This window comes from Oncorhynchus nerka, linkage group LG5 (assembly GCF_034236695.1).
Source record: "Oncorhynchus nerka isolate Pitt River linkage group LG5, Oner_Uvic_2.0, whole genome shotgun sequence".
NCBI classification, from domain to species: Eukaryota; Metazoa; Chordata; class Actinopteri; order Salmoniformes; family Salmonidae; genus Oncorhynchus; species Oncorhynchus nerka.
In genome coordinates this window covers 48,287,610-48,313,832 of record NC_088400.1, presented here as the reverse complement: position 1 = coordinate 48,313,832, position 26,223 = coordinate 48,287,610, and the positions used below count along the sequence as shown (strand labels likewise).

General features: G+C 42.2%; 1 protein-coding gene across 2 annotated transcripts; it reads right to left on the bottom strand.

The window, feature by feature from the left end:
* Nucleotides 1-2,072: 2,072 nt before the first annotated feature.
* On the bottom strand, nucleotides 2,073-21,014 carry sash3 (SAM and SH3 domain containing 3). Of its 2 annotated transcripts, none has more exons than XM_029660095.2 (8): nucleotides 20,837-21,014; nucleotides 17,263-17,352; nucleotides 13,267-13,404; nucleotides 8,758-8,896; nucleotides 8,515-8,672; nucleotides 4,295-4,513; nucleotides 3,875-4,019; nucleotides 2,073-3,122 (listed from the first exon to the last, which is right to left on the bottom strand). In XM_029660095.2, exons 1-8 carry the CDS (start codon nucleotides 20,903-20,905, stop codon nucleotides 2,875-2,877), a joined length of 1,206 nt encoding a protein of 401 aa, XP_029515955.1. In that variant the 5' UTR covers nucleotides 20,906-21,014; the 3' UTR covers nucleotides 2,073-2,874. The 2 variants fall into 2 exon arrangements, with proteins under 2 accessions (XP_029515955.1, XP_029515957.1); XM_029660097.2 differs by lacking the exon at nucleotides 20,837-21,014 and adding an exon at nucleotides 20,541-20,789.
* Nucleotides 21,015-26,223: the final 5,209 nt, after the last annotated feature.

Genomic DNA, 26,223 nt, shown 5'->3' with positions numbered 1-26,223 from the left:
CACGACACCAGTGACGGAGGTGATAAGCTCATCAAAGTTATCGGCGGAGTCTCAAAACATATTCCAATCCGCGCTATCAAAGCAGTCCTGTAAGCATAATCTGATTCTGGTGACCATTTCTCAACGGAGCGAGTCACGGGTACTTCCTGTTTGACTTTCTGCTTGACGCTACCCATCCCTTTAGCGGGATAATTGTCATCAACAACTGCTGAATTGCATAGCGCCACATTCAAATAATATCACGAAAAATATTTATATTCATGAAATCACAAGTGCAATTTGGCAAAACACAGTTTAGCCTTTTGTTAATCCACTTTGAAAATAAGCTTTACAGCGAAAGCAATCCAAGTGTTTAAGTTTATCGATCACTCGACAAAACATTATGAATACCTAGTATCAAGTAGATTGGTCACAAGTCAGAAAAGCAATCAAATTAATCGTTTACCTTTGATCTTCGGATGTTTTCACTCACGAGACTCCCAGTTACACAATAAATGTTCCTTTTGTTCCATAAAGATTATTTTTATATCCAAAATACCTCCATTTGTTTGGCGCGTTATGTTCAGAAATCCACAGGCTCGAGCGGTCACGACATCGCAGACAAATTCCAAATAGTATCCGTAATGTTCACAGAAACATGTCAAACATTTTTTGGTAATCAATCCTCAGGTTGTTTTTTCAATATATAATCGATAATATATCAACCGGGACTTTAGATTCGTCAATAGGAGAGAGAGACACAATGGCTGCTCCAAACTGTTGCGCAAGCAAAACTCTGGGGACACCCAGCTATACACTGACGCGATGTGGTCTTTCTCGCTCATTTTTCAAAATCAAAGCCTGAAACCATGTCTAAAAACATGGGGAAACCATAGGAAAAGGAATCTGGTTGATATCCCTTTAAATGGAGGGAAGGCATTCATTGGAACATGGAGCTTTCAAAATAGTCTACTTCCTGGTTGATTTTTCCCTCAAGTTTTCGCCTGCAATATCAGTTCTATAAAACTCACAGACAATAGTGTTTTCTATCCTAATCTGACAATTATATGCATATTCTGGGCCTGAGAAAGAGGCAGTTAAATTTGGGTATGTTTTTTTAAATCCAAAAATCAAAATACTGCCCCCTCCACTCAACAGGTTAACAGGAAGCAGGAGTACGGAGTCATGATTTGATTTGCCAAATGGCGGTTGAGGGAGGGCCTTGTATGGTTGCTTGTTGGTAAAATATCAGTGGTCTGGGACTTTATCGCCCCTAGTGGCATTGGAGACATGTTGATGGAAGTTGGGCATCATGTGGCTTAGTGATGCAGAATTAAAATTGCCCGCAATCAAAAAAGGAGCCTCTGAATGTAAATTGTCTTGCTTGTTTATAGCCTTGTAGACTTCATTAAGGGCCAGCTTGTTAGCTTTCTTATCCTGAGATGGAATGTATACAACAGTCACAATAATAGCTGAAAACTCCCTCGGGACATAGAAGGGTCGGCATTTGACCATCAGTTATCCCAAGACAGATGAACAGTGGGTTGACACTTCCAGCGCTGGGGTTAGCGAGATGAACAGTGGGTTGACACTTCCAGCGCTGGGGTTAGCGCGTAGAGGCAACCCCCCTTTCCCTGACTCCACTGTCCTGTCTGCCCAGTGAATGGAGAATCCATCGAGTAGCATCTTGCCCGAACCCATGTTTCAGAAAATCGCAGTTTCGAAATTCCCGTTGGTAGCAAATCCGCAATCTAAGGTCATCTATCTTATCATGTATGTTGGTGGAGGGGAAGAGGTGACTGGTTTTCCCTTCGCCTTAATTTTACCAGGAATATCATCTGTCGCGCAGATTGATGGGTGGAGAGAAATAACTGGAGGTGCCTACCTGGTATGATTGAAAAACAAACTGGTGGTAAAGCGGCCTCCATTCACTATTCAAGTGCACACAGATGACATGTATTTTTACCCCTGTCCTTGTTCCTGACTGGCTGATGTCCTGATCGCCATAGCCTGTCCAACCAATCAAATCCTCCTTTCGGAGGTGGTCAGGAAGATATGATCACAATCAGTTCTTTTAATAATCTACACTGGTATAAAAATGTGTTTTTATTTCAAATTGAATACAGAAAAGTCAACCTAACTACTATGACAGACAAAGATATTAACTTTGATCAACACAACAAAAAGGTAAAAGCAAATATACAGTAACTCTGAACACATGAGATGTGACTTTTGTGCTGTCAAATGTCTAAAACGCTATATACAGTCCACATACTATAGAAACATTCATTCGTCATATTCAAGAATTGGTTGTCTATTACCAAAATAACGGTTGAACAACAACAAACATTCAAGCAAAAGCACAACACATTAAAAACATTTTAAAATGGAAATGCCTAAAAAATTTCAAAAGTAATAGATTGAAGATGACAGAATAAAGGATTAAAAAGACACAGGAAAGTAATTTCTTACCTGTCCATTGATGGAAATAGGAATTACGTGACTATATCAAGTCCAAAACGCACAGAAGAATATTACCGTTTTTAGTATATATAAAATACACTCAGAACTGCTCAAATGCCATGGTATCATGGAAAAGGATAACACGTTTGTATTTACAGCCTGGCCACACCAACAAATGTCTTGCATTCTTCCAAAACATTTTCAATAGTTACTGGTGGAGCGCATGCTACGGTTGCAGTCCCTATAGCTCTTTGTTACAAAAGTATGGGGGCAACAAATGAAAAGACACTCCCTTGCAGTATATATGGCTTAATCCTGATTATCACTATTCTGATGGTTTGAATAAATCAACCAATTGTTGTGGGCTTTTGAATAATGTCCATTAGTGAAGTCAACCAACCAAGGTTCTCTTCAATTCCAGAGCTTCTATTCTCAGGAGATCTCCTCATCCACCGTAAGCTCCTGCAGTTGCTCCTCAACAGAACTCAGCTGATCCTCCTCACTCTGTTGCTGCTCTGGCTCCTGGTTAGACTTCTGCTCCATACCAGGCTCTCCCTCTGGTTCATGGCGCCCGTTCTCCATGTTCTCTGTGCTCTCGAAGCAGCCAGAGTCCCTGGGTACGTCACCCTTCTCCACAGTGCTACTTCCCTCCTCCTCCTCTGGCTCAGACTCGTCATCCGCTGAGGGGGACAAAGACCAAAACAATCAGCATCATCAATACAGCGTAGATAACGATCCCATCAATTTCAGTTTTGGTCCAAATGCATTATTTCAGTATGCATGTGCCTCGAACATCAGGGAAATTGCCTTTGAAGTCAAGTGCAGTGCGACGTCAGCGCAGTGTGGTTAGTTTGAATCCCAGTCGTGGTGTACGTAATTTAAAACAGGGAAGCACGTTGAAGTCTGAGGGGGCTAGCAGCTAACAGCCAACCAAGCACTTATGTTCAGAACAGAGGAAACAGCCATAATGATATGGATCATAACTGGTCGGAAACAGGTGTTTTTAAATGAGGGCTAATTATCTGACTCGAGGGAAGAGAGCTCCCATATCAAAGTGTTTATGAGGGCCAAATGGGGTTTCCTACAGGCCAATGCAGTAACTTGTGAGCGGAATATTGTACCTTTTACTGTACAGTTTGGCTCATGAAATTAAGCTAGTTAGGTAGCAGTTTCCCAAGAAAGGAGAGAAAGCTGAAGATGGCACTGTACAGAGAACAGTTATAAGCTTTGCTGAAAATGTCCTGCATTACATTACCACATAGGAGGCTATGCTCCCATGTAAATGAGAAATGAATACATACAATGGGGTGATCGCTTACAGGTACATTATGGCATCATCTACCTGTAGTAAAGCATTGCATCTGTGTGCTTAGTCTTTAGTGTTTCTTGTGTGATCTAGTATGTTATTATATGGAATTGAGTGTGGACCTACAGTCACGCAGCAGCTCAGAGGCAGTCAGAATCTTGGTACGTTGCTCAGCATCTGTGATGTTAAGTTCGTTGAGGTGGGACTCCTTCAGGCCGCCAAAGTCCTCCAGGCTCTGGAAGCCGTGCATAGACAGCAAAGAGCCCAGCTCCTGAACAACAGAGAATCATCACATTAGCATTAGTTTTTCACAATAATCCAAAAATAAATATTAATAATTTGACAGGGATTTCTGAGGGCTACGAATGCAATGCAATTATATGAGATGCGTTGTCAGATACTTATCCAGTTTCACTAATGTCTTTATAAATCACCTTTTCCAAATCTGAACTGATCGAAGTTAATAATGATTGCTCTTTGTCTGTGTTCTCTAAGCCAATTGTCTATTTGAATGTGTATGAGATTAAGAGGATATGACTGTCTTACGGTGAGACCGATCCTCTCCAGAACTTCCTCCAGGGTCTGGGGCTTGTTTTTGGCCTTGGAGAAGCGGTTCTTGCTGGAGCACATTTTCCTCATGGGCGGCGTGACCTCATCCGGTAAGATGTTGACATAGATGAACTTGAAGGTGCCCACCTTGTTGTTAAGCTTCCCTGTCCATGTGCCCACCGGGTCCTTCTCAATGATCTGGATGATGTCGCCTTTCTGCGGGAGAAACAGTGGATGATGAACACCTGGATTCAAACTAGATCCAATCTGCTTCCCAGTTATATAATACAATGTGACCACATACAGTGCCTTCAGAAAGTTAATCATACCCTTTGACTTATTCCACATTTTGTTATGTTACAGCCTGAATTAAATAATGGATGACAGATTTTTTTCTCACCCATCTACACACAACACCACATAATGACAAAGTGAAAACATGTTTAGATTACTTTGCAAATTAGTTAAATCTAATTTGCATACGTATTCACACCCCTGAGTCAATACTTTGTAGAAGCGCCTTTGAGGGTGATTATAGTCATCTTTGGTATGACTGTCAGCTTTACACATCTGGATATGGGGATTTTCTCCCTTTCTTCCTTGCAGATATTCTCAAGCTGTTAACTCTGCCCTTTCCTGGTTGCTAAAATGCTAATAGTATAGATAATTTCAGTTTATATGACATAACAAGCAAGTATGGTGTAGAGAATCATTGTACCATCATAACCGCAGTGAAATATATTTTCCATAAGTTGGTGTACAAAACCGTAAGTAAAAGATGCAAAAATGAAACTTAAGAACGGGAAACAGAAATAGCGCACAATGAGAATGACAGATCTAGAACTGGTCGGTTCACCAAAAAAGTTACATATTGCAGCTTTAAATTAGATGGGGCGGCGTTGAATAGCAATCTTCAAGTCTTTCCAATGGGATTCAAGTATGGTCTTTGGCTGGGCCACTCAAGGACTTTCACATTCTTGTTCTAGCATTGCTTTGGCTGTATACTTGGGGTCATTGTCATGTTGGAACGTAAATATTCTCCCGTCTAAGGTAATTTGCACTCGGAAGAAAGGTCTCAAGGATTAGTCTGCATTTAGCTCCACTCATTGTTCCCTCTAACCTTACCAGTCTCACAGTCCCTGCAACTGTTCCGTCATGTGCCTTTTTCTCAGGAGTGTCTGGCCACTCTCCCATAAAGCCCATTGGTGTAGAGACTGTTGTCCTTCTGGCAGGTCCTCCCATCTCAGCCAAGTTCTGTCAGGATGGTCATGGGTCCTTGGCCACCTCCCTGACCAAAGTCCTTCTTGCCCGGTAGCTCAGTTAGGTTGTACGGCCAGCTCTGGGCTGAGTAGTTCAATATTCTTTTCAATTTCCCAATGAGGAAGACACCTGTGCTCTTGGAAACTTTCAACACTCTAGAAATTGTTTTATACCCTTCCCCAGATACAGCATCTTCCTCATCACAATTCTCTCGGACATCTACAGACAGTTCCTTGTACTTCATGGTATAGTTTCTGCTCTGACATGCAATGTCAACTTTTATATAGACAGGTGTATATCTTTCTAAATTCTGTCCAAACAATTGAATTGGCCACATGTCATTTCATTTAATACATTTTCAGAAATTACTAAAAACATGTTTTTACTTTGTCATTATAGGGTATTGTGAGTAGATGGCTGAGAGAAAAACTTATATAAGTTATATATAAAATCTGTTTTGAATTCAGGCTGCACCAACAAAATGTGGAATAAGTCAAAGGGTATGAATACTTTGAAGACACTGTACATTTTGTAGTACTATGTGAAGTGGTTCGTTCTGTCACCTTTCTGCAGGAGAAACAGTGGATGACTACCTCGATCCAAGCATTATCTGCATTCCAGTTAAGTAGTATATGATCACGTACATTTTGTGGTATACAGTATGTGAAGTCGATCTGTGTAATTCTATACTTCACTGAGCTACTCTAATAATGGCTACATGTCTAATCTGGTCAGCGCTCAGTACAATTGGCCTCTATAGATTCAGCCATGGATGAATACTAAGGAACCATTCTTTTATTTCACAATCTGTTCACAATCTGTTAACAAGTTCTTTCAGGAGGGCCTTACTGGTTAAACCAGTCTGAATGCGGCTAGGGTGCAGTATTCGGAAGTTTGGATGACTGACGTGCCCAATGTAAACTGCCTGTGACTCAGGCCCAGAAGCTAGGATATGCATATAATTTGTAGTATTGGATAGAAAACACTAACGTTCCCAAAACTGTTAACATAATGTCTGTGAGTATAACAGAACTTATATAGCAGGCGAAAACCTGAGGAGAATCCATCCGGGATTTTTTTGTCATTGAGCTCACCACTCATTATAATGGCTGTCTATGTGAATGGAATAGCTCCCAGATTGCAGTTCCTAGGGCTTCCAGTAGATGTCAACAGTCTTTAGAAAGAGTTTCAGGCTTGTTTTTTGAAAAATGAGCTAGAATTTGTAGTTTTTGTAAGTGGCTCCCATTTTGGCTGTAGTGTTGTGGTGCACGTTGGTGAGGGTGCGCACTTCATTATTTATCTCTGGTAATGAACATACTATTCTCAGTCTTAATTTTAGCATTTATTTTCATATCAGGGTACCTAAGGATTCATTAGAAACATTGACTTGTTTGGACGAAGTTTATTGGTAACTTTCGGGATTCATTTGTATGCATTTTGAACGAGGGAAACCATTGGATTACTGAGAAAAGCGCGCCAACTAAACTTGTTTTTTTTGGGATGTAAAGAAGGACTTTATTGAACAAAAGGACAATTTGATGTAGCTGGGACCCGTTGGAATGCAAACAGAGGAAGATCTTCAAAGGTAAGTGATTTATTTTATCGCCATTTCTGACTTTCGTGATGCCTCTGCTTGGTTGGAAAATGTTTAATGTGTTTGTATGCGCGGCGCTGTCCTCAGATAATCGTATGGTGTGCTTTCGCCATAAAGCCTTAACCTCTTGCTCCTACCTGACACGCAGGCGTCCCATCTAGACATCTGGAAATGCAAATGCGCTACGCTAAATGCTAATAGCACTCGTTAAAACTCAAACGTTCATTAAAACACACATGCAGGGTATTGAATTAAAGCTACACTCGTTGTGAATCCAGGCAACAAGTCAGATTTTTAAAATGCTTTTTGGCGAAAGCATGAAGCTATTATCTGATAGCATGTAACACCCTAAAAGACCCACAGGGGACGTAAACAAAATAATTAGCATAGTCGGCGCTACACAAAACGCACAAATAAAATATAAAACATTCATTACCTTTGACAATCTTCTTTGTTGGCACTCCTAGATGTCCCATAAACATCACTATTGGGTCTTTTTTTTCGATTAAATCGGTCCATATATAGCCTAGATATCGATCTATGAAGACTGTGTGATCAAGAAAAAACAGCGTTTTATAACGCAACGTCATTTTTTTAAATTAAAAAAGTCGACGATAAACTTTCACAAAACACTTCGAAATACTTTTGTAATGCAACTTTAGGTATTAGTAAACGTTAAAAATCTATCAAATTGATCACGGGGCGATCTATATTCAATAGCTCCATGTCTTCAAATCATTTCAGGATATTTCAAGACAAACACCCGGTCGGAGACCGGAAGAAATGGGCTGTCTCTTCTTCGTTTGACCAAGAAACAAAGCCTAGGCAATTGACAAGACTGGTGACATCGTGTGGAAACTGTAGGAATTGTAATCTCGGTAATCTCCAGGTAATGTGGTTTCCATTCAACAATACATTTAAGTGGCGCATTGATATATTTTCCCATTTTCAGTGATCAGATTTTCCTGCGCTTTTCGATGAAACGCACGTTCTGTTATAGTCACAGCCGTGATTTAACCAGTTTTAGAAACGTCTGAGTTTTCTATCCACACATACTAATCATATGCATATACTATATTCCTGGCATGAGTAGCAGGGCGCTGAAATGTTGCGCAATTTTTAACAGAATGTTCGAAAAAGTAGGGGGTAGGATCAACAGGTTAATGAAATCTGACAAAGCGGCTGGATGAACAAGTTACGCTTTTAAACGATGTAATACACTTGTATTTTCATGAACGTTTAATATTACGAATTTTGTATTTCACACTGCAATTTTACCGTATGTTGTCGAGGTGCGGCGCTAGCGGCACGCCTAGCCCAAAGAGGTTGTGGACTGTCAGTCTGGTTAAACCAGGCTACTTACTTGGAGCTTGAGGGACTCTATGTCGTAGGGGCTGGGGATGAAGTCTGTGTGGACACGAGCACGACCACAGAAGGGGCCTGTGTAGGGAGGACTGGACTCCTCCAGCCTCATGCTGTCTCTCTGGCTGTAGCCACTGTCCAGGCTCTGGCGGTCCCCACCTGTTGTAATACACAACACCCATAGTCAGACAATCACTGGAAATCACTTGGCTTGGTTAAATTAAATCTATCTATCTTAACTTACACCCAGAGAGCTGGCGAGAGACGGGGCTGTGGACAGTGTCCTCGGAGCCATTGGAGCACACAGATGTCCTATTGCCTGCTGTCAGGCCTGGCATCCAGTCTGTGGTGGGAGACAGGGAGCCCTCCTCACCACTCTCCCCCTGTATACATAAAGGATATTATTTAGGTGTTCAACAATAGACAGAGCCTTCAGGTCAAAATATGCCCTAACCATAGACATATATTCGTTATACAAAAAAGTGTGTTGTGTGTGTATATACATACAGTGGGGAGAACAAGTATTTGATAACCTGCCAAATCTGCACTGTTTTCTATATACAAAGCATGCAGGTCTGTAATTGTTATCATAGGTACACTTCAACTGTGAGAGACTGAATCTAAAACAAAAATCCAGAAAATCACGTATGATTTTTAAGTAATTAATTTGCATTTTATTGCATTACATAAGTATTTGATACATCAGAAAAGCAGAACTTAATATTTGGTACTGAAACCTTTGTTAGCAATTACAGAGATCATACGTTTCCTGTAGTTCTTGACCAGCTTTGCACATACTGCTGCAGGGATTTTGGCCAACTCCTCCATACAGACCTTCTCCAGATCCTTCAGGTTTCGGGGCTGTCGCTGGGCAATACAGACATTCAGCTCCCTCCAACGATTTTCTATTGGGTTCAGGTCTGGAGACTGGCTAGGCCAATCCAGGACCTTGAGATGCTTCTTACGGAGCCACTCTTTAGTTGCCCTGGCTGTGTGTTTCGGGTCGTTGTCATGCTTGACCCAGCCACGACCCATCTTCAATGCTCTTAATGAGGGAAGGATGCTGTTGGCCAAGATCTCGAGATACATGGCCCCATCCATCCTCCCCTCAATACGGTGCAGTCGTCCTCTCCCCTTTGCATAAAAGCATCCACAAAGAATGATGTTTCCACTTCCATGCTTCATGGTTGGGATGGTGTTCTTGGGGTTGTACTCATCCTTCTTCCTCCAAACACGGCGAGTGGAGTTTAGACCAAAAAGCTCTATTTTTGTCTCATCAGACCACATGACCTTCTCCCATTCCTCCTCTGGATCATCCAGATGGTCATTGTCAGACTTCAGACGGGCCTGGACATGCGCTGGCTTGAGCAGGGGGACCTTGCGTGCGCTGCAGGATTTTAATCCATGACGGTGTAGTGTGTTACTAATGGTTTTCTTTGAGACTATGGTACCAGCTCTCTTCAGGTCATTGACCAGGTCCTGCCGTGTAGTTCTGGGATGATCCCTCGCCTTCCTCATGATCATTGATGCCCCACAGGGTGAGATCTTGAATGGAGCCCCAGACCGAGGGTGATTGACCGTCATCTTGAACTTCTTCCATTTTCTAATAATTGCGCCAACAGTTGTTGCCTTCTCACCAAGCTGCTTGCCTATTGTCCTGGAGCCCATCCCAGCCTTGTGCAGGTCTACAATTCAGCCCTGATGTCCTTACACAAGCTCTCTGGTCTTGAACATTGTGGAGAGGTTGGAGTCTGTTTGAGTGTGTGGACAGGTGTCTTTTATACAGGTAACGACTTCAAACAGGTGCAGTTAATACAGGTAATGAGTGGAGAACAGGAGGGCTTCTTAAAGAAAAACTAACAGGTCTGTGAGAGCCGGAATTCTTACTGGTGGGTAGGTGATCAAACACCATTTTCTTGTTCGGAAAGTGAGCCATGGGCACACTCCAACACTCAGATGTCATTTACAAAAGCATTTGTGTTTAGTGAGTCCGCCAGATCAGAGGCAGTAGGGATTACCATGTGTTCTTTGTAATTGTGTGTATTGGACAATTTTTCTGTCCGGCTAAGCATAAAAAATGTAACTAGTACTTTTGGGTGTCAGGGAAAATGTACATTATAATTGTTTTATTTATTTAACTAGGCAATTCAATTAAAGAACAAATTCTTATTTACAATGACTGCCTACCCCAGCCAAACCCTAACAACACTGGGCCAATTGTGCGCCGCCTTATGGGAGTCCCAATCACAGCCAGTTGTGATACAGCCTGGAATTGAACCAGGGTCTGTAGTGAACTCTCTAGCACTGAGATGTAGTGCCTTAGACTGCTTATTTCGGAGATACCTTAAAAAACGACGTAAGTAAAAATACTTTAAAGTACTACTTAAGTACTTTACACCACTGAGCCTTGTATGGTAGAATGAGTTATAGCTGTGAAAGCCTTTGTTTGGATGCTTTTTGAAATGTGTCCACTAGGGGGAGGCACTATCAACATTTTGAAGATATTCATAAAAAGGGGTACAGTATTGACACAGGTAACTACCAAAATAATGGAAACACTTGAGTAAATGAGGGATACAATGTAAATTGAAAGCAGGTGCTTCCACACAGGTGTGGTTTCTGAGTTAATTCAGCATTCAACATTCCATCAAGCTTAGGGTCATGTTTAAACATTCTGGGCAGGCCATTATTTTGTCTATCATGGCTATGCCCTCATGGGATGACGATGCCCCCATCCACAGATAACAAGTGGTCACTGAATGATTTGATGAGCATGAAAACTATATGCCATGGCTGTCTCAGCCACCAGATCTCAACCCAATCGAACACTTATGGGAGATTCTGTAGCGGTGCCGGAGACAGCGTTTTCCACCACCATCAACAAAACACCAAATTATGGAATTTCTTGTGGAGGAATGGTGTCGCATCCCTCCAATAGAGTTCCAGACACTTGTAGAATATATGGCAAGGTGCATTGAAGCTGTTCTGGTGGCTCATGGTGGCCTAACTCCCTACTAAGACACTTTATGTCACTTTTTGCCTTTATTTTAGTTGTCATATGATATTCAGGAAATAAAGTGTGTCACTTTCAGGGGTAAACTAAATATCTATGCCCCCCAAAAATATGCCCCCCACATATTTGAATCTATATTTGTTTTTTGGAATATAAATAATGTTGATGTTTACAATATAAACTCAGCAAAAAAAAGAAACGTCCCCTCACTATCAACTGCATTTATTTTCAGCAAATTGAACATGTGTAAATATTTGTATGAACATAAGATTCAACAACTGAGACATACACTGAACAAGTTCCACAACGTGTGACTAACAGACATGGAATAATTTGTCAAAATCAAAAGTAACAGTCAGTATCTGGTGTGGCCACCAGCTGCATTAAATACTGCAGTGCATCTCCTCCTCATGGACTGCACCAGATTTTCCAGTTCTTGCTGTGAGATGTTACCCCACTCTTCCACCAAGGCAAGTTCCTGGACATTTCTTGGGGGAATGGCCCTAGCCCTCACCCTCCGATCCAACAGTTCCCAGGCATGCTCAATGGGATTGAGATCCGGGTTCTTCGCTGGCCATGGCAGAACACTGACATTCCTGTCTTGCAGGAAATCACACACAGAACGAGCAGTATAGCAGGTGGCATTGTCATGCTGGAGTGTCATGTCAGGATGAGCCTGCAGGAAGGGTACCACATGAGGGAGGAGGATGTCTTCCCTATAACGCACAGCATCGAGATTGCCTGCAATGACAACAAGCTCAGCTTGTTGATGCTGTAACATACCGCCCCAGACCACGACGAACCCTCCACCTCCAAATCGATCCCACTCCAGAGTACAGGACTCGGTGTAATGCTCATTCCTTCGACGAAAAGCTCTAATCCGACCAGCACCCCTGGTGAGACAACTGTGACTCGTCAGTGAAGAGTTTTTGCCAGTCCTGTCTGATCCAGCGACGGTGTTGTTGCCGGTGATGTCTGGTGAGGACCTGCCTTACAGCAGGCCTACAAGGCCTCAGTCGAGCCTCTCTAGGTCTATTGAGGACAGTCAGAGCACTGATGGAGGGATTGTGCGTTCCTGGTGTAATTTGGGCAGTTGTTGTTGCCATCCTGTACCTGTCCAGCAGGTGTGATGTTCAGATGTACCGATCCTGTGCAGGTGTTGTTACATGTGGTCTGCCACTGCGAGGACTATCAGCTGTCCATCCTGTATCCCTGTAGCGCTGTCTTAGGCATCTCACAGTATGGACATTGCAATTTATTGCCCTGGCCACATCTGCAGTCCTCATGCTTCCTTGCAGCATGCCTAAGGCACGTTCACGCAGATGAGCAGGGAACCTGGGTATCTTTCTTTTGGTGTTTTTCAGAGTCAGTAGAAAGGCCTCTTTTTAGTGTCCTAAGTTTTCATAACTTTGACCTTAATTGCCTACCGTCTGTAAGCTGTTAGTGTCTTAATGTCCGTTCCACAGGTGCATGTTCATTAATTGTTTATGGTTCATTGAACAAGCATCGGAAACAGTGTAAACCCTTTACAATGAAAATCTGGGTTATTATTTGGATTTTGGGGGGGGGGGGGGGGGGTTTAGGGTCCTGCTGAGTTTAATTGCCATTTTATTAGACAACCTGTCAGTTATGATGATTTATTGGTAAGAAGACAGACATCACGTTGTAAGCTTTGGAACCATCTTTGTTCAGACCAAACCATAGTGTTATGGGCACTGTAGTATATCACGCTACACCTACCCCCTCCTCTGCCAGGGCCTTCTGTACCGTCTTGGAGGTTTTGCGGGTCATGGTGCGTGAGATGACTTTACGCCACGACTTCTTCCCCTGCTTACTGCCACTCTTCAATGCATCCTCCACAGGCATATCCTCTGGCACCTAAAAGGTTCATTTTGGTTACCATTTCAACATTCACATAAGTCTGTCTTTTCAAGATGTGGGTGTTGTGTGCTGTTTTTAATCTATGTGGATCACAAATGAAGTGCACAGGGTCACCTAATTAGGGCTGGTGCGGTCATTAAACTATGTCAGCTGGTGATTGTCAAGCAAATAGCTGCCGGTCTCACGGTAATTGACCGTTAATTAACATAAACAGGTGTAGCATCTCCTGTCTTCCAAGCATAGCCCACAAGCCACTGATGCAGACCTTTGGAACATCTAGCATACATTTTAAAAGTCTAATAAATCCTATTAAAGTAGCCTACACCATCACAACAAATCCGTTCATTATTCATCAGACAAGTCTAAAGAAACATGACAAATGTAGTCTATTTCAGAATAACAGATTAGCATACTCCGAGATGCCCTTTTCTAAAAGGCCCTGATCTGGCTATACCATATTGTGAGCTACACTAGTTCAGGGTAGCCTAGTGGTTAGAGCGTTGGACTAGTAACCGAAAGGTTGCAAGTTCGAATCCCCGAGCTGACAAGGTACAAATCTGTCGTTCTGCCCCTGAACAGGCAGTTAACCCACTGTTCCTAGGCCGTCATTGAAAATAAGAATTTGTTCTTAACTGACTTGCCTAGTAAAATAAAGGTTAAAAATAAAGACAAAGACTAGATTTGCTTAGAATTCCGTGGCATTATTTTATATTTTATAGTATGAAGAATATAATTGAATACATTCTAAGGCATAATGCTACTTTAATGGTGATTTGAAAAATTTGCATGCAAAGCTCCGCTTTGTTTCTTGTGCAGGCTACACACACTTCATCAGTCTCTCATTCACAATTTGACAAGCACTTGATAATGTTCTCACCAGGCCTCGAATTTCCTGGCGGTATCCCCCTTGTGTGGCCGTAACGCCCTCTAAAACAAACTGGCCTTTTGCGGCCAAAGTGGTCGTTGTGCTCTTGGACTGAATATATATATAACTAGAATTCCCTTCTCCCAGCTGCCAATCGTTGTGCTCCAAAGCACCTATCTCACATGGCTCTCTGATATGTCAATTCGTATTATAAACCGGATGCTTGATGGGAGGGATGTTTGAGCCCTGTATGCTGATTGGCTGACAGCCGTGGTATATCAGACCACATACCACGGGCAACATGTATTTATTTTTAACCCCCTTTTCTATCCAATTGTTAGTAATGACCGCAAATGCAATTATGCATGTAATGCTTTATTATAAAGGTGAATTTTTATGGTGAAAATGGACTTGAAACTCACGTGCGGCCTATCTATGCCAGTTAGGCTCTACACCGGTAGGCTCTGCTTAATTATTATATATTTATATTTTTCTCCCCAATTTCAATCTTGTCTCATTGCTGCAGAGGCCAAGGTCGAGTCATGCGTCCTCCTAAACATGACCAGCCAAACCGCGCTTCTTAACACCCGCCCACTTAACCCGGAAGCAAGCTGCACCAATGTGTCGGAAGAAACGCCATTCAACTGGACGACAGAGGTCAGCCTGCATGCGCCCTTCCCACCACAGGGAGTTGCTAGAGCGCGATGATCCAAGTAAAGCCCCCCTGGCCAAGCCCTCCCCTAACCCAGACGATGCTGAGCCAATTGTGCGCCATCCTATGGGACTCCCGGTCACGGCCAGTTATGACACAGCCTGGGGTCGAACCCGGGTCTATAGTGATGCCTCAAGCGCAGTGCCTTAGACCACTGCGCCACTCTCGAGGCCCCAGCCTCGACTTATTTTAATAATTGAATTGGTCACTTTAGTTGTGACACAAACCTTATCCAGACATATAGGACTATGGGCTAAGCTACATGAGGTGGGTGACTATGATTTGAAATAGTCGGCAAATAAAAAGGCATGCACTGTTTCTTGCCTTACTGAACAAGCTGAGCATCATTCATAAGTGATAGGTTAATATTGTCACCCATCAGATTATTCTTCATTTAATCTCATCTTCACATTCACTAAATAATATACATAATATACATGAAAAAAATACATGTCATCTATGCACTTAAATAGCGAATGGAGGACTCTTTTCCCATGGTTCATTTTCATGCCACCCAGGTAGGCTATACTCCTGTTGTAAAAGATAAGCAAAATGCTTAATATTAGTAAACTTGAGAAATAAATATAGTAGGCCTAGCCTATAGAAAGCTGATGGGATTTTTTTAAGAGGCATCTCAACTCTTTTCTCACGCAATTGCATAGCCTATATAAATGTTGCGCAACATGAGTACATGGGCTCTCATTAAGTGTTTGATTTGATTTTTGATCACATTTGCATTGACGTCAGAGTGATTAGAAGAACAATAGAGGGCTGAGTACCAGGCAGTTGGCAAGTTTGGTAGGCTACTTATGACCATCAGCATCAGAGCTTAGAGAAGCCTAGTTACCATGACTAAACGGTCACGTGGAATTTGACTGTGATCATGACCACTGAGGCGGTAATACGGTCACCATAACAGCCCTACACCTAACCTAACTGATTTCATTCACAAAAATGTAAGTGATCAGTGTAACTTGTGTGATGATGTGCTCTAGAGTGGTTCATGCGCACGCTTCACACACACACAAACGGATTGCAGTGATTGGGATGCTGTGTCAGGGAGAGTGCTTCCAGTGAGGCTTGGCTGAGATGACAGTTTGTGTGTGTCACCGGCAGAAGGCCCAGAGAGAGAGAAGAGCAGAGCATGGTGCAGTGAGTCATACTAGCTCCTCCCCACAGGGCTACAGTGCTGTGTCAGTATGGCTTCATGGTGAACATGGAAGCCTACAACCCCATCTTCAGCACAACAGACCACATCACCACAAATACTGTAAACACATACTGCAGATTTATCATATACATACAGAGCAAAACTTGAAAATAAATGCAGAAACACATACAAAAGCATGGATGCACGCACGCACCTACAAAATCAATAGAACATTGCTTAGGCTGATATCTCATTATTTAATCATCTCTGGAGGTGGAATAGTTGTGGTGAATGGGATCTGGCTGAGAAGCAGCAGACTGTCTGGAAGACACAGCAGCCAGCGGTTCTCTGCTTGACTGGCTTTCACAGAGGACATCCTGCTCTGGTATTTCTGTCCTTCTGTCTCTCAATGTGGTTTAATTTGCCCGCAGCTCTAAGCTTCATCCTCTGAACTTCCTCTCATTGTTGAAAACCTCTTCTAAACTTCTACCTCTGTCTAACTTCCAGTCATACTGTTTGTAAAATACAGTAGAGAAATAAATGCTATCCAGTCAAGTTTGATTACATTGTCATCAACGTGAAACTGAGGAAGTCCAGACCTCGGCTATTGTTGGTGTCAGTTGTCGACAGTTCTTAGTTTTTTTTGCAATTTTTGGGAAGCACGAACTGCAAACTTCCATTTATCGTTAAAGATTCCAACACTGATGTCAGTTTTCCCTTTGTGTTCAATAGACAATTTAGTGTGAATGTGGGTATGGTTGAAACTCAGTTGTTTGCATGAACGTTAACCAGTATGTCCTCCGTCGAGGAACAAGTACTTTTAGAATTTCAGTCAACTAAGAGATTGAATTTGAAACCATCCCTGTATTTATACAATCCATTTTTGCTATTAAACTGTAACCTGATGGGATTATGTGAATACATACGGCTGCCAATGGAAGACAGGAGATGCTTTTGTTTTTAATAGAGGTAGTTCGGTGAACCATGCTCATGTGAAGAGTAAACTTCCCCAAAGGCCTGAAGAATTGCTTTAGCTTCCCAAGCTAATGCCTAGGCTTTAGCTCAGAAGACTAACACAGCAGACTGGAGACCCGGGTTCAAAGCCAGTCAGTCTCACTGTAAACTTACTGTGTAGTCCAAGTTGAACTCCTTGTCCACCACTACTGGGGACTTGGGCTTCATGAAGTCCTTGAAGCTGCTGGACCTCTGCAGGGTGAGCTGTGGAGACAGAGGGAGGACACAGAGAATTAATGTAGGGGAGACCTAGAGAAATACACATATGAGTCATAAAAAATATAATCTCAACATTCAAGTCATGTGGTCTTAAAAACGTACAACATTTCGTCAAAGATATTTTTGCACCCAGAGAGTTCTTCTAGTAAAATACGCAGACAGTTGTAATAGAGACAATGAGCCAGGAGGAAATAGGCATGATATAACCTTGGCATGATATCTAAAATACAGTAGAGAACACATGGTAGCATTTATCATCTTGGCAACTTCTTTTAAATAGTTTCTTCTTCCTCAAATCAACAAAAAAAATATCAGATACAGCTGAGAAGAGGAGCCAAAATGCCACTGTGGCCACTCTTTGGGGGTTTAAGCCTGGTTATGGTTCAGGCCTCTTGTTGAGCACTTACAGTAATGACAAACTCTGAATCATCAAGTTTATTAAAATGAGAACTTAACAAAACCAATTCCTCTTATTTCATGAAGCGCCTACATTCAACTAAATGTACCTGATAGACATTTCTCAGAACATTAGAAACAGCTGTGTGCAGAGTTTATTGTTTGTGTTGTTGGTTGAAATCACTCCTGAGATGGTACTTTACACACTGATGTTTCACTATACGTGGTATCACGTCCTTATCAGTCGATTCACAGAATAAATCCATATCGGACAGGCTTAGTCATGACGCTAGCTCGGCAGGTCGTCATGGGATATTTAGTCATATATTATGGGATATGTATCCTTACAGTATATCCTGATCAATATCTGACTACAGGTCAAAAGGACACTGCTGCTCCCAAAGCTGCCTGCACAGATGGTGACTGTATTAAAAAGTGCATTTTGTACCTTTCCTGGGTCACAAATCAATACAGTGGGCTGATCCCAACCAGGTTATACCAGCATGCAGCATGAGACACGGCTTACCCAGATCGACAAGGCTTAGACGCAATCAATAACATTATAGAATACTGTTCCCAGAATATGGCAAAGATAAAAGCTGAAGTCACGTGTGCTGTTTTTATAGACTAGTGTGCTTCTATTTGCTCTATGCCTCCATCTCTAGTCTCTCCAATGCATTTCAATAAACCCCTTAATTAGCCTTTGCGTCTGTTCTCATCTCTGATTATACACTTCAGCTATGAATCAAAGATATCCCCCATCTGTGATTACACATATGATTGAGTCTCAATTTGATACTGCACTGAGAATCAATACAGAAATCGTTGATGCGGTCAAACTGTTTCCACTTGGAGTTCTCTATAGCGACAGGGCAGAGTGGGGTAAGTTGAGAATATATGTGTTTTTGATATTCAGCATCACTCCGTCAAGGGAATTATTGTATTCTTTCTAACAAAGTTATCTCCATAACATTTCAGGATGTTGTGTATCCCTGGAAATAAGAATTAATGTAAAACATTACAGTTTTGAGAACATAACTGAGTCCAAAAAAGGTGGTCTCTTGGCACAACTTATCCTGGGTATACGGGGCAAGTTGAGCCACGGGACAGGTTAAGTTAAGTCGCCTACAAATTGCTGTACTGAATTAAATATTGACACTACTTTTTCAAAACCATTTCTATATTTAGTTTTCAAACACCCATTCAACGCAATCACGCCCCCTTTTTCTCCCCTATTTCGATCTTGTCTCATCGCTGCAACTCCCCAACGGGCTTGTGAGGCGAAGGTCGAGTCATGTGTCCTCCGAAACATTACCAGCCAAACCGCGCTTCTTAACACCTGCCCACTTAACCTGGAAGCCAGCCACACCAATGTGTCGGAGGAAACGCCATTCAACTGGACGACAGAGGTCAGCTTGCAGGCGCTCGGCCTGCCACAAGGAGTCGCTAGAGCGCGATGAGCCAAGTAAAGCCCCCCGACCAAACCCTCCCCTAACCCGGGCGACGCTGGACCAACTGTGTGCCACCCTATGGGACTCCCGATCATGGATGGTTGTGATACAGCCCGAGATTGAATCCTGGTCTGTAGTGACGCCTCTAGCACTGCGAAGCAGTGCCTTAGACCGCTGCGCCACTCGGGGGCCCCATTTAGTCTTTTATTCATTTTAAGAATCTTTTAACACAGGCTTAACACCAAACACTTACTACTTTTTAAAAACACAACATAGGACGGGCTCTTTTTTTTTTTTTACTTCATGGGATCAGAAATAATGCCTTGCATTATGCCTGGAAAGAAAACACTTCAATTTTCTCAACTTGCTATTAGTTCAACTTACCCCAAGGCAAAGCATCATGAAACCTCTAACTGTTTTTTGGACCTAACTTGCTTACCCCTTTTTCATGTTTTGTTCTTCACAGACTCCATGAAATTATTAAACCTTTTGTGTATGGTTTCCTAGAAACAAGGGCGTCTCAACTTACCCCACTCTCCCCTAAGCAGCCATTACTTTCCATATGACACCATGGCCTATGTTCATATCCACCTCTCCTTCTTGCCTAAAGAATCCTAAAAATAATTCAAAAAATCCACAGAATGTGGGTACATGTTGGGCAACTGTCAGCATCCAATTGCTGCAGGTGTCTAGGACAGCCTTGGTGGCAATAGTGCTCTATGTCATCTCTTCCTGATGCCACTGAATTAGAGGGAACAACTTCTCAGAGAAGATGGCGTTTGTGTAGTTTATCGTGATAGGCATTAGTATAATCTAATATCCATTAGGTGATCTTGCTGAGGAGCAAATCATTTGCCTTGTCTAGCATCAAAACCCACTGAAGTGTCATGGTGGTGAGGAGCAGTGATGAGATGTGTAATGATGAAACTTGGATAGAAGCGTAGAATATGCATGCAGATGGAAAATAAGGGCACTGGTGTTAAACATAGGAGAATAGCTGTTACCCAACCAAGCCAGTAGAGCTTTAGAGCGAGAAGCCACAAAATGCCCAAGTATGACTCAAACTGAATTTAGCTGCTACGTCCATGGCCAATAGCAATGAATCATACAGCAATATTAGAGGAACTAAGGTTTAGTGCCAAGAGAAGCAATAATTTGTCTTTTTAACCCTGACAACCAAGGCTCCCATCTATTTGAGTTGCAAGCTTCAGACGTTTCTTTTCTTTTCTTTTCAGGTCACCACAAAGGTTTCTTCTTCTAAGCCTGTGTAGCAAAACCTGTCCGTGTTGGCTGCACATACAGACAATGGGCTAATGTGCCACTCACCGTCGTCAGTGTTTGAGTTTGTACAAGGGAATGAGCCAGAGAAAGTAGCACTCTAAATTACTGTTCATCATCTGTTCATTCATCAATAAGATGAACACGTTGTGTTGCTCTCGTTTTAGCAAAAAACTTTTTTTTCACTTGATCACTGCTCATTTTGAGAAGAAAGAAAATTGCAGTCCAAAGCCCTTTTTGTGGTGTTCAGACAGCTCTTCTCCTCTTTGTCTTTGCACTTTGTATCAGCATGACTCACAGACACAATCCTCCCATCCAAACACAGACAACCCGAACCTCCTCACCTTCTTCTTCTGCACCTTCTCCTGCACCTGTTCCTTCTCTGAGGCGTTGGAAGGTTTTCGCCGTAACATTGTTCCTCTATGGTTCCTCCTGCTATTCCTTTTGGTCAAACAGTGGAGAGACAGGCACCAACACAGACTTCAGCAGCTCCTGTCACTCTGATGTCACTTCTAGAGAGCTCTGACAAAACAGTAGAGACAAAAAAAGAGTGACTTCCTGTTTGACAGAGTGGAGCAGAGACTGAGAGGAAGACACGTGACCACACAGGAAGTGGAGAAGCAAACGTCTGTAGGCGCTTTGGTTTGGGTTTGACAGAGAAACTCAACATTGCTTGTATTTTCTTTTCTTTTCATTATCTTAATAACCTTGGGTGCCAGGCTTTTTTCGACGTACATTGCTGGTGAAAGTGCCGATTCATCTCTTAAGTTCACAATACTAATGGTTGATATCAGTGGATGCTGGTGAGAGGCGCTATAGGAGGATGGGCTCATTGTAATGGCTGGAATGGAATAAATGGAACAGAGTCAAACATCTGGTTCGACACAGTTTGATACCGTTCCATTTATGCCACTCCAGCCATTACAAGGAGCCTGTCCACTTATAGCTCCTCCCACCAGCCTCCACTGGTTGATATAGTCAGAAAAAGTAATGGTTCTAATCCAATTTGTCTAAAATAGGGGATAGCTAACATAAAATAGGGGTTAAGCCACGGAACAAGAGTAGCCAGCAGTTAAAGATGACAATTTTCTGTGTCGGTAGGCCTACTCTGTCTGGGGTGGAAAGGTAGGCCTAACTTTCGAAAGTACCATGCTCAGATTCCTGATGATGTCTTAGATTTAATTATTTGCAAACAGGGACAGTTTTGTATCAAACAACACACACTGGTTTGGCAATAGAGAAATCTGATAAGATGAACACATAGGGTTACGCAACCCTGCTAGCCTATATACAGTGGGGCAAATAAGTATTTAGTCAGCTACGAATTGTGCAAGTTCTCCCACTTAAAAAGATGAGAAAAAAAATCCAGAAAATCACATTGTAGGATTTTTATGAATTTATTTGCAAATTATGGTGGAAAATAAGTATTTGGTCAATAGCAAAATTTCTCAATACTTTGTTATATACCCTTTGTTGACAATGACAGAGGTCAAACATTTTCTGTAAGTCTTCACAAGGTTTTCACACACTGTTGCTGGTATTTTGGCCCATTCCTCCATGCAGAGCTCCTCTAGAGCAGTGATGTTTTGGGGCTGTTGCTGGGCAACACGGACTTTCAACTCCCTCCAAAGATTTTCTATGGGGTTGAGATCTGGAGACTGGCTAGGCCACTCCAGGACCTTGAAATGCTTCTTACGAAGCCACGCCTTCGTTGCCCGGGCGGTGTGTTTGGAATCATTGTCATGCTGAAAGACCCAGCCACGTTTCATCTTCAATGCCCTTGCTGATGGAAGGAGGTTTTCACTCAAAATCTCACGATACATGGCCCCATTCATTCTTTCCTTTATACGGATCAGTCGTCCTGGTCCCTTTGCAGAAAAACAGTCCCAAAGCATGATGTTTCCACCCCCATGCTTCACAGTAGGTATGGTGTTATTTGGATGCAACTCAGCATTCTTTGTCCTCCAAACACGACGAGTTGATATTTTACCAAAAAGCTATATTTTGGTTTCATCTGACCATATGACATTCTCCCAATCTTCTTCTGGATCATCCAAATGCTCTCTAGCAAACTTCAGACGGGCCTGGACATGTACTGGCTTAAGTAAGAGGACACGTCTGGCACTGCAGGATTTGAGTCCCTAGCGGCGTAGTGTGTTACTGATGGTAGGCTTTGTTACTTTGGTCCCAGCTCTCTGCAGGTCATTCACTACGTCCCCCCATGTGGTTCTGGGATTTTTGCTCACCGTTCTTGTGTTCATTTTGACCCCACGGGGTGAGATCTTGCGTGGAGCCCCAGATCGAGGGAGATTATCAGTGGTCTTGTATGTCTTCCATTTCCTAATAATTGCTCTCACAGTTGATTTCTTCAAACGAAGCTGCTTACCTATTGCAGGTTCAGTCTTCCCAGCCTGGTGCAGGTCTACAATTTTGTTTCTGGTGTCCTTTGACAGCTCTTTGGTCTTGGCCGTAGTGGAGGTTGTGGACAGGTGTCTTTTATACTGATAACAAGTTCAAACAGGTGCCATTAATACAGGTAACGAGTGGAGGACAGAGGAGCCTCTTAAAGAAGTTACAGGTCTGTGAGAGCCAGAAATCTTGCTTGTTTGTAGGTGACCAAATACTTATTTTCCACCATAATTTGCTAATTAATTCATTAAAAATCCTACAATGTGATTTTCTCTCATCTTTTTAAGTGGGAGAACTTGCACAATTGGTGGCTGACTAAATACTTTTTTGCCCCACTGTACATAGACTTGGACTCACTGGCCACTTTAATGGCCAGAAGCGGCAGGTATCCTAGTGATTAGAGCATTGGGCCAGTAACCAGAAGGTTGGTGGATCGAATACCCGAACTGACAAGGTAAAAATGTGTCGTTCTGCCCCTGAACAAGGCATTTAACCCACTGTTCCTAGGCCATCATTGTAAATAAGAATTTCTTCTTAACTGACTTGCATAAGTTAAATAAAGGTTATATGATAGGGCCACAGTGTCTCCTGACTCCTCCTGTCTCAGCCTCCAGTATTTATGCTGCAGTAGTTTGTGTCGGGGGGCTAGGGTCAGTTTGTTCTATCTGGAGTACTTCTCCTGTCCTATTTGGTGTCCTGTGTGAATTTAAGTATGCTCTCTCTCTCTCTCTCTCTCTTTCTTTCTCTCTCGGAGGACCTGAGCCCTAGGACCATGCCTCAGGACTACCTGACATGATGACTCCTTGCTGTCCCCAGTCCACCTGGCTGTGCTGCTGCTCCAGTTTCAACTGTTCTGCCTGTGATTATTATTATTTGACCAGGCTGGTCATTTATGAACATTTGAACATCTTGGCCATGTTCTGTTATAATCTCCACCCGGGACAGCCGACATAGCCTGGTCACCCCACATAGCCTGGTTCCTCTCTAGGTTTCTTCCTAGGTTTTGGCCTTTCTAGGGAGTTTTTCCTAAGCCACCGTGCTTCTACACCTGCATTGCTTGCTGTTTGGGGTTTTGGGCTCTGTTTCTGTACAGCACTTTGAGATATCAACTGATGTACGAAGGGCTATATAAATAAATTTGATTTGATTTTGATTTTATTTAGTTAAATATAAATTCATGGAACACTAGTCACTTTAATAATGTTTACACACTGATTTACTCATCTCATATTTATATACTGTATCCTATTCTACTGTATTTTAGTCAATGCCACTCTGACATTGCTCTATCTAATAGTTATATATTTCTTAATTCCATTATTTTACTTTTACATGTGTGTATTATTGTGAATCGCACTGTTAGATACTACTGCACTGTTGGATATAGGAACACAAGCGTTTTGCTACACCCACAATAACATCTGCTAACTATGTCTATGTGACCAATAACATTTGATTTGATAGGGCTATCTGTGTCCATTCTTAGCCTGTAATTTCTGTCATTTGTGTGGTATTAATTGCATGAAATGTTTATAAAAGGCCATTTGTCTCAAACCTGCAATTACGATGATAGATTTGTGTAATAATTTTACTATAAAGGAGAGAGAGATTCTTGCAATGCTTTTACTATAAAAGAGATTGTTCCATCCCTACTCTTGTCCACAGTGGTCTGTGAACCCACAACCTTCTGGCCCGCAGCCCTGAACAACATTTCTGCAATGCCACGTAGCCTACTACACAGGACCAGGAACAGTTTCTAAAACTGACTCTGGCCTGTCCAAGAATTAATGGTAAACGGTAGACACGTTCTCTGCTATGCATTTTGTTTTATTTATTGTTTTGCGTATAGGGAGGGTCATTTATTTTTGTTTTCAAGCATTCAGGGTGGATTTAGGTCAAATATATTTTGCTGAAGGGAGGGCCATTCATTTTAATTTCATACAGGTCTGATTTTCTCCATGTATCCCTTACTATAAAAAAAGTTCACTCCCTAAAGGTGTGTAGTAATTTAACCATTTATTTTCTGAAAATTATTTCTCACATATATAAAAGATACGTTCCTTATGTTTCCAAAATATTACCGCAAGTGATGCGTTTAACGTTCAGAACAAGCATCGGGGCTCTTCACAAAACTCCCCAAAATACACTCAAAAGGCACCGACAGGCATGAATGGGTTAAACAAGGTCATTTCTCCCTCATTCTGTCTATATTTACCTCTTTGCGAAACAGAAGGCAGATCCACCAGAGTGCGAGAAATGAATCATATTTTGCATGTAAAAGGAGTAGTGGAGGTTTTCTTCCTCTTAACCCTAACATACTGAAATATGGTACTGGGCGGGAGTAAAACCCAACCCTGGCTTGAAAGCTGCCATCCCTTTTGGCATTCACTCCTCCACATCTTATCTGCTATGAGTGCTCATCATTAGAGTTTTCAATGTGCTATTCACTTGTTGTTGTTGGGCACTGTTACTAGTCATGCCAGTCAACTGCTGGCCAGAAGAAGATGAGTTCCACCTTTTATAGTGATTTCTGTCTGATAGAGATGCTAGTTGTGGTTGTGTCTGATAGAGATGCTAGTTGAGGATTCGAGCACTGAGCCAGCTTTACAAAAATACCCAAAGTATTTCTACCAGAGCAGACCTGAACCCTGGAAGTGAAAGCGAACAAGAGATGACACATTTAGAAACTGAAGCTGATGTGCAGGTGTAAATCCCTCTCACAGGAGAAACACACAGCCTGCCCGACCAGAAACACATCCATGTTGATCCTCTTTAAGGTATACAGAGTGGTCTGTCAAATCACGCATTTCCCTGTGGATTCTAGTTCTAGTATTTTCGGTTGATTTTCTTGGTTGTTATTGGCTCAAGGTAGAAGTTGTCCTTGATTTAGGACCAGATTACCCTGCCCCTCAATCCTAACTTGAACCATTAGGGGGATAGAGCATATTGATACCTGCTTCAGTGGTTAGGGACATCTCCCTGACCCTGCAACTCAAGGGCAACTTTTACTTTGAGCCAATAACAACCAATAAAAACAACTAATGGATGATAAAGAAAATACTAGAAATCGAATCCACAGGAAAATGCGTATACATTTTACCTTTGTATTTTGGACAAAACAAGCATTAGTAGGCCTATGCGGAAATAGACATAAAAGGAAGTAGATATGTGTTAAATGTAGCCTATTATTTTGGAGGGTTGGCAAACGACATGACTAGAGGATGCCCTAGTTTAGTTTCCGAAGGTTGGCAACAAGTTTGAGGTTTTGCGTGTTTGTACAAACGTTTGAGGGACAAAAGCATAAATTAACAATATTCAGAAT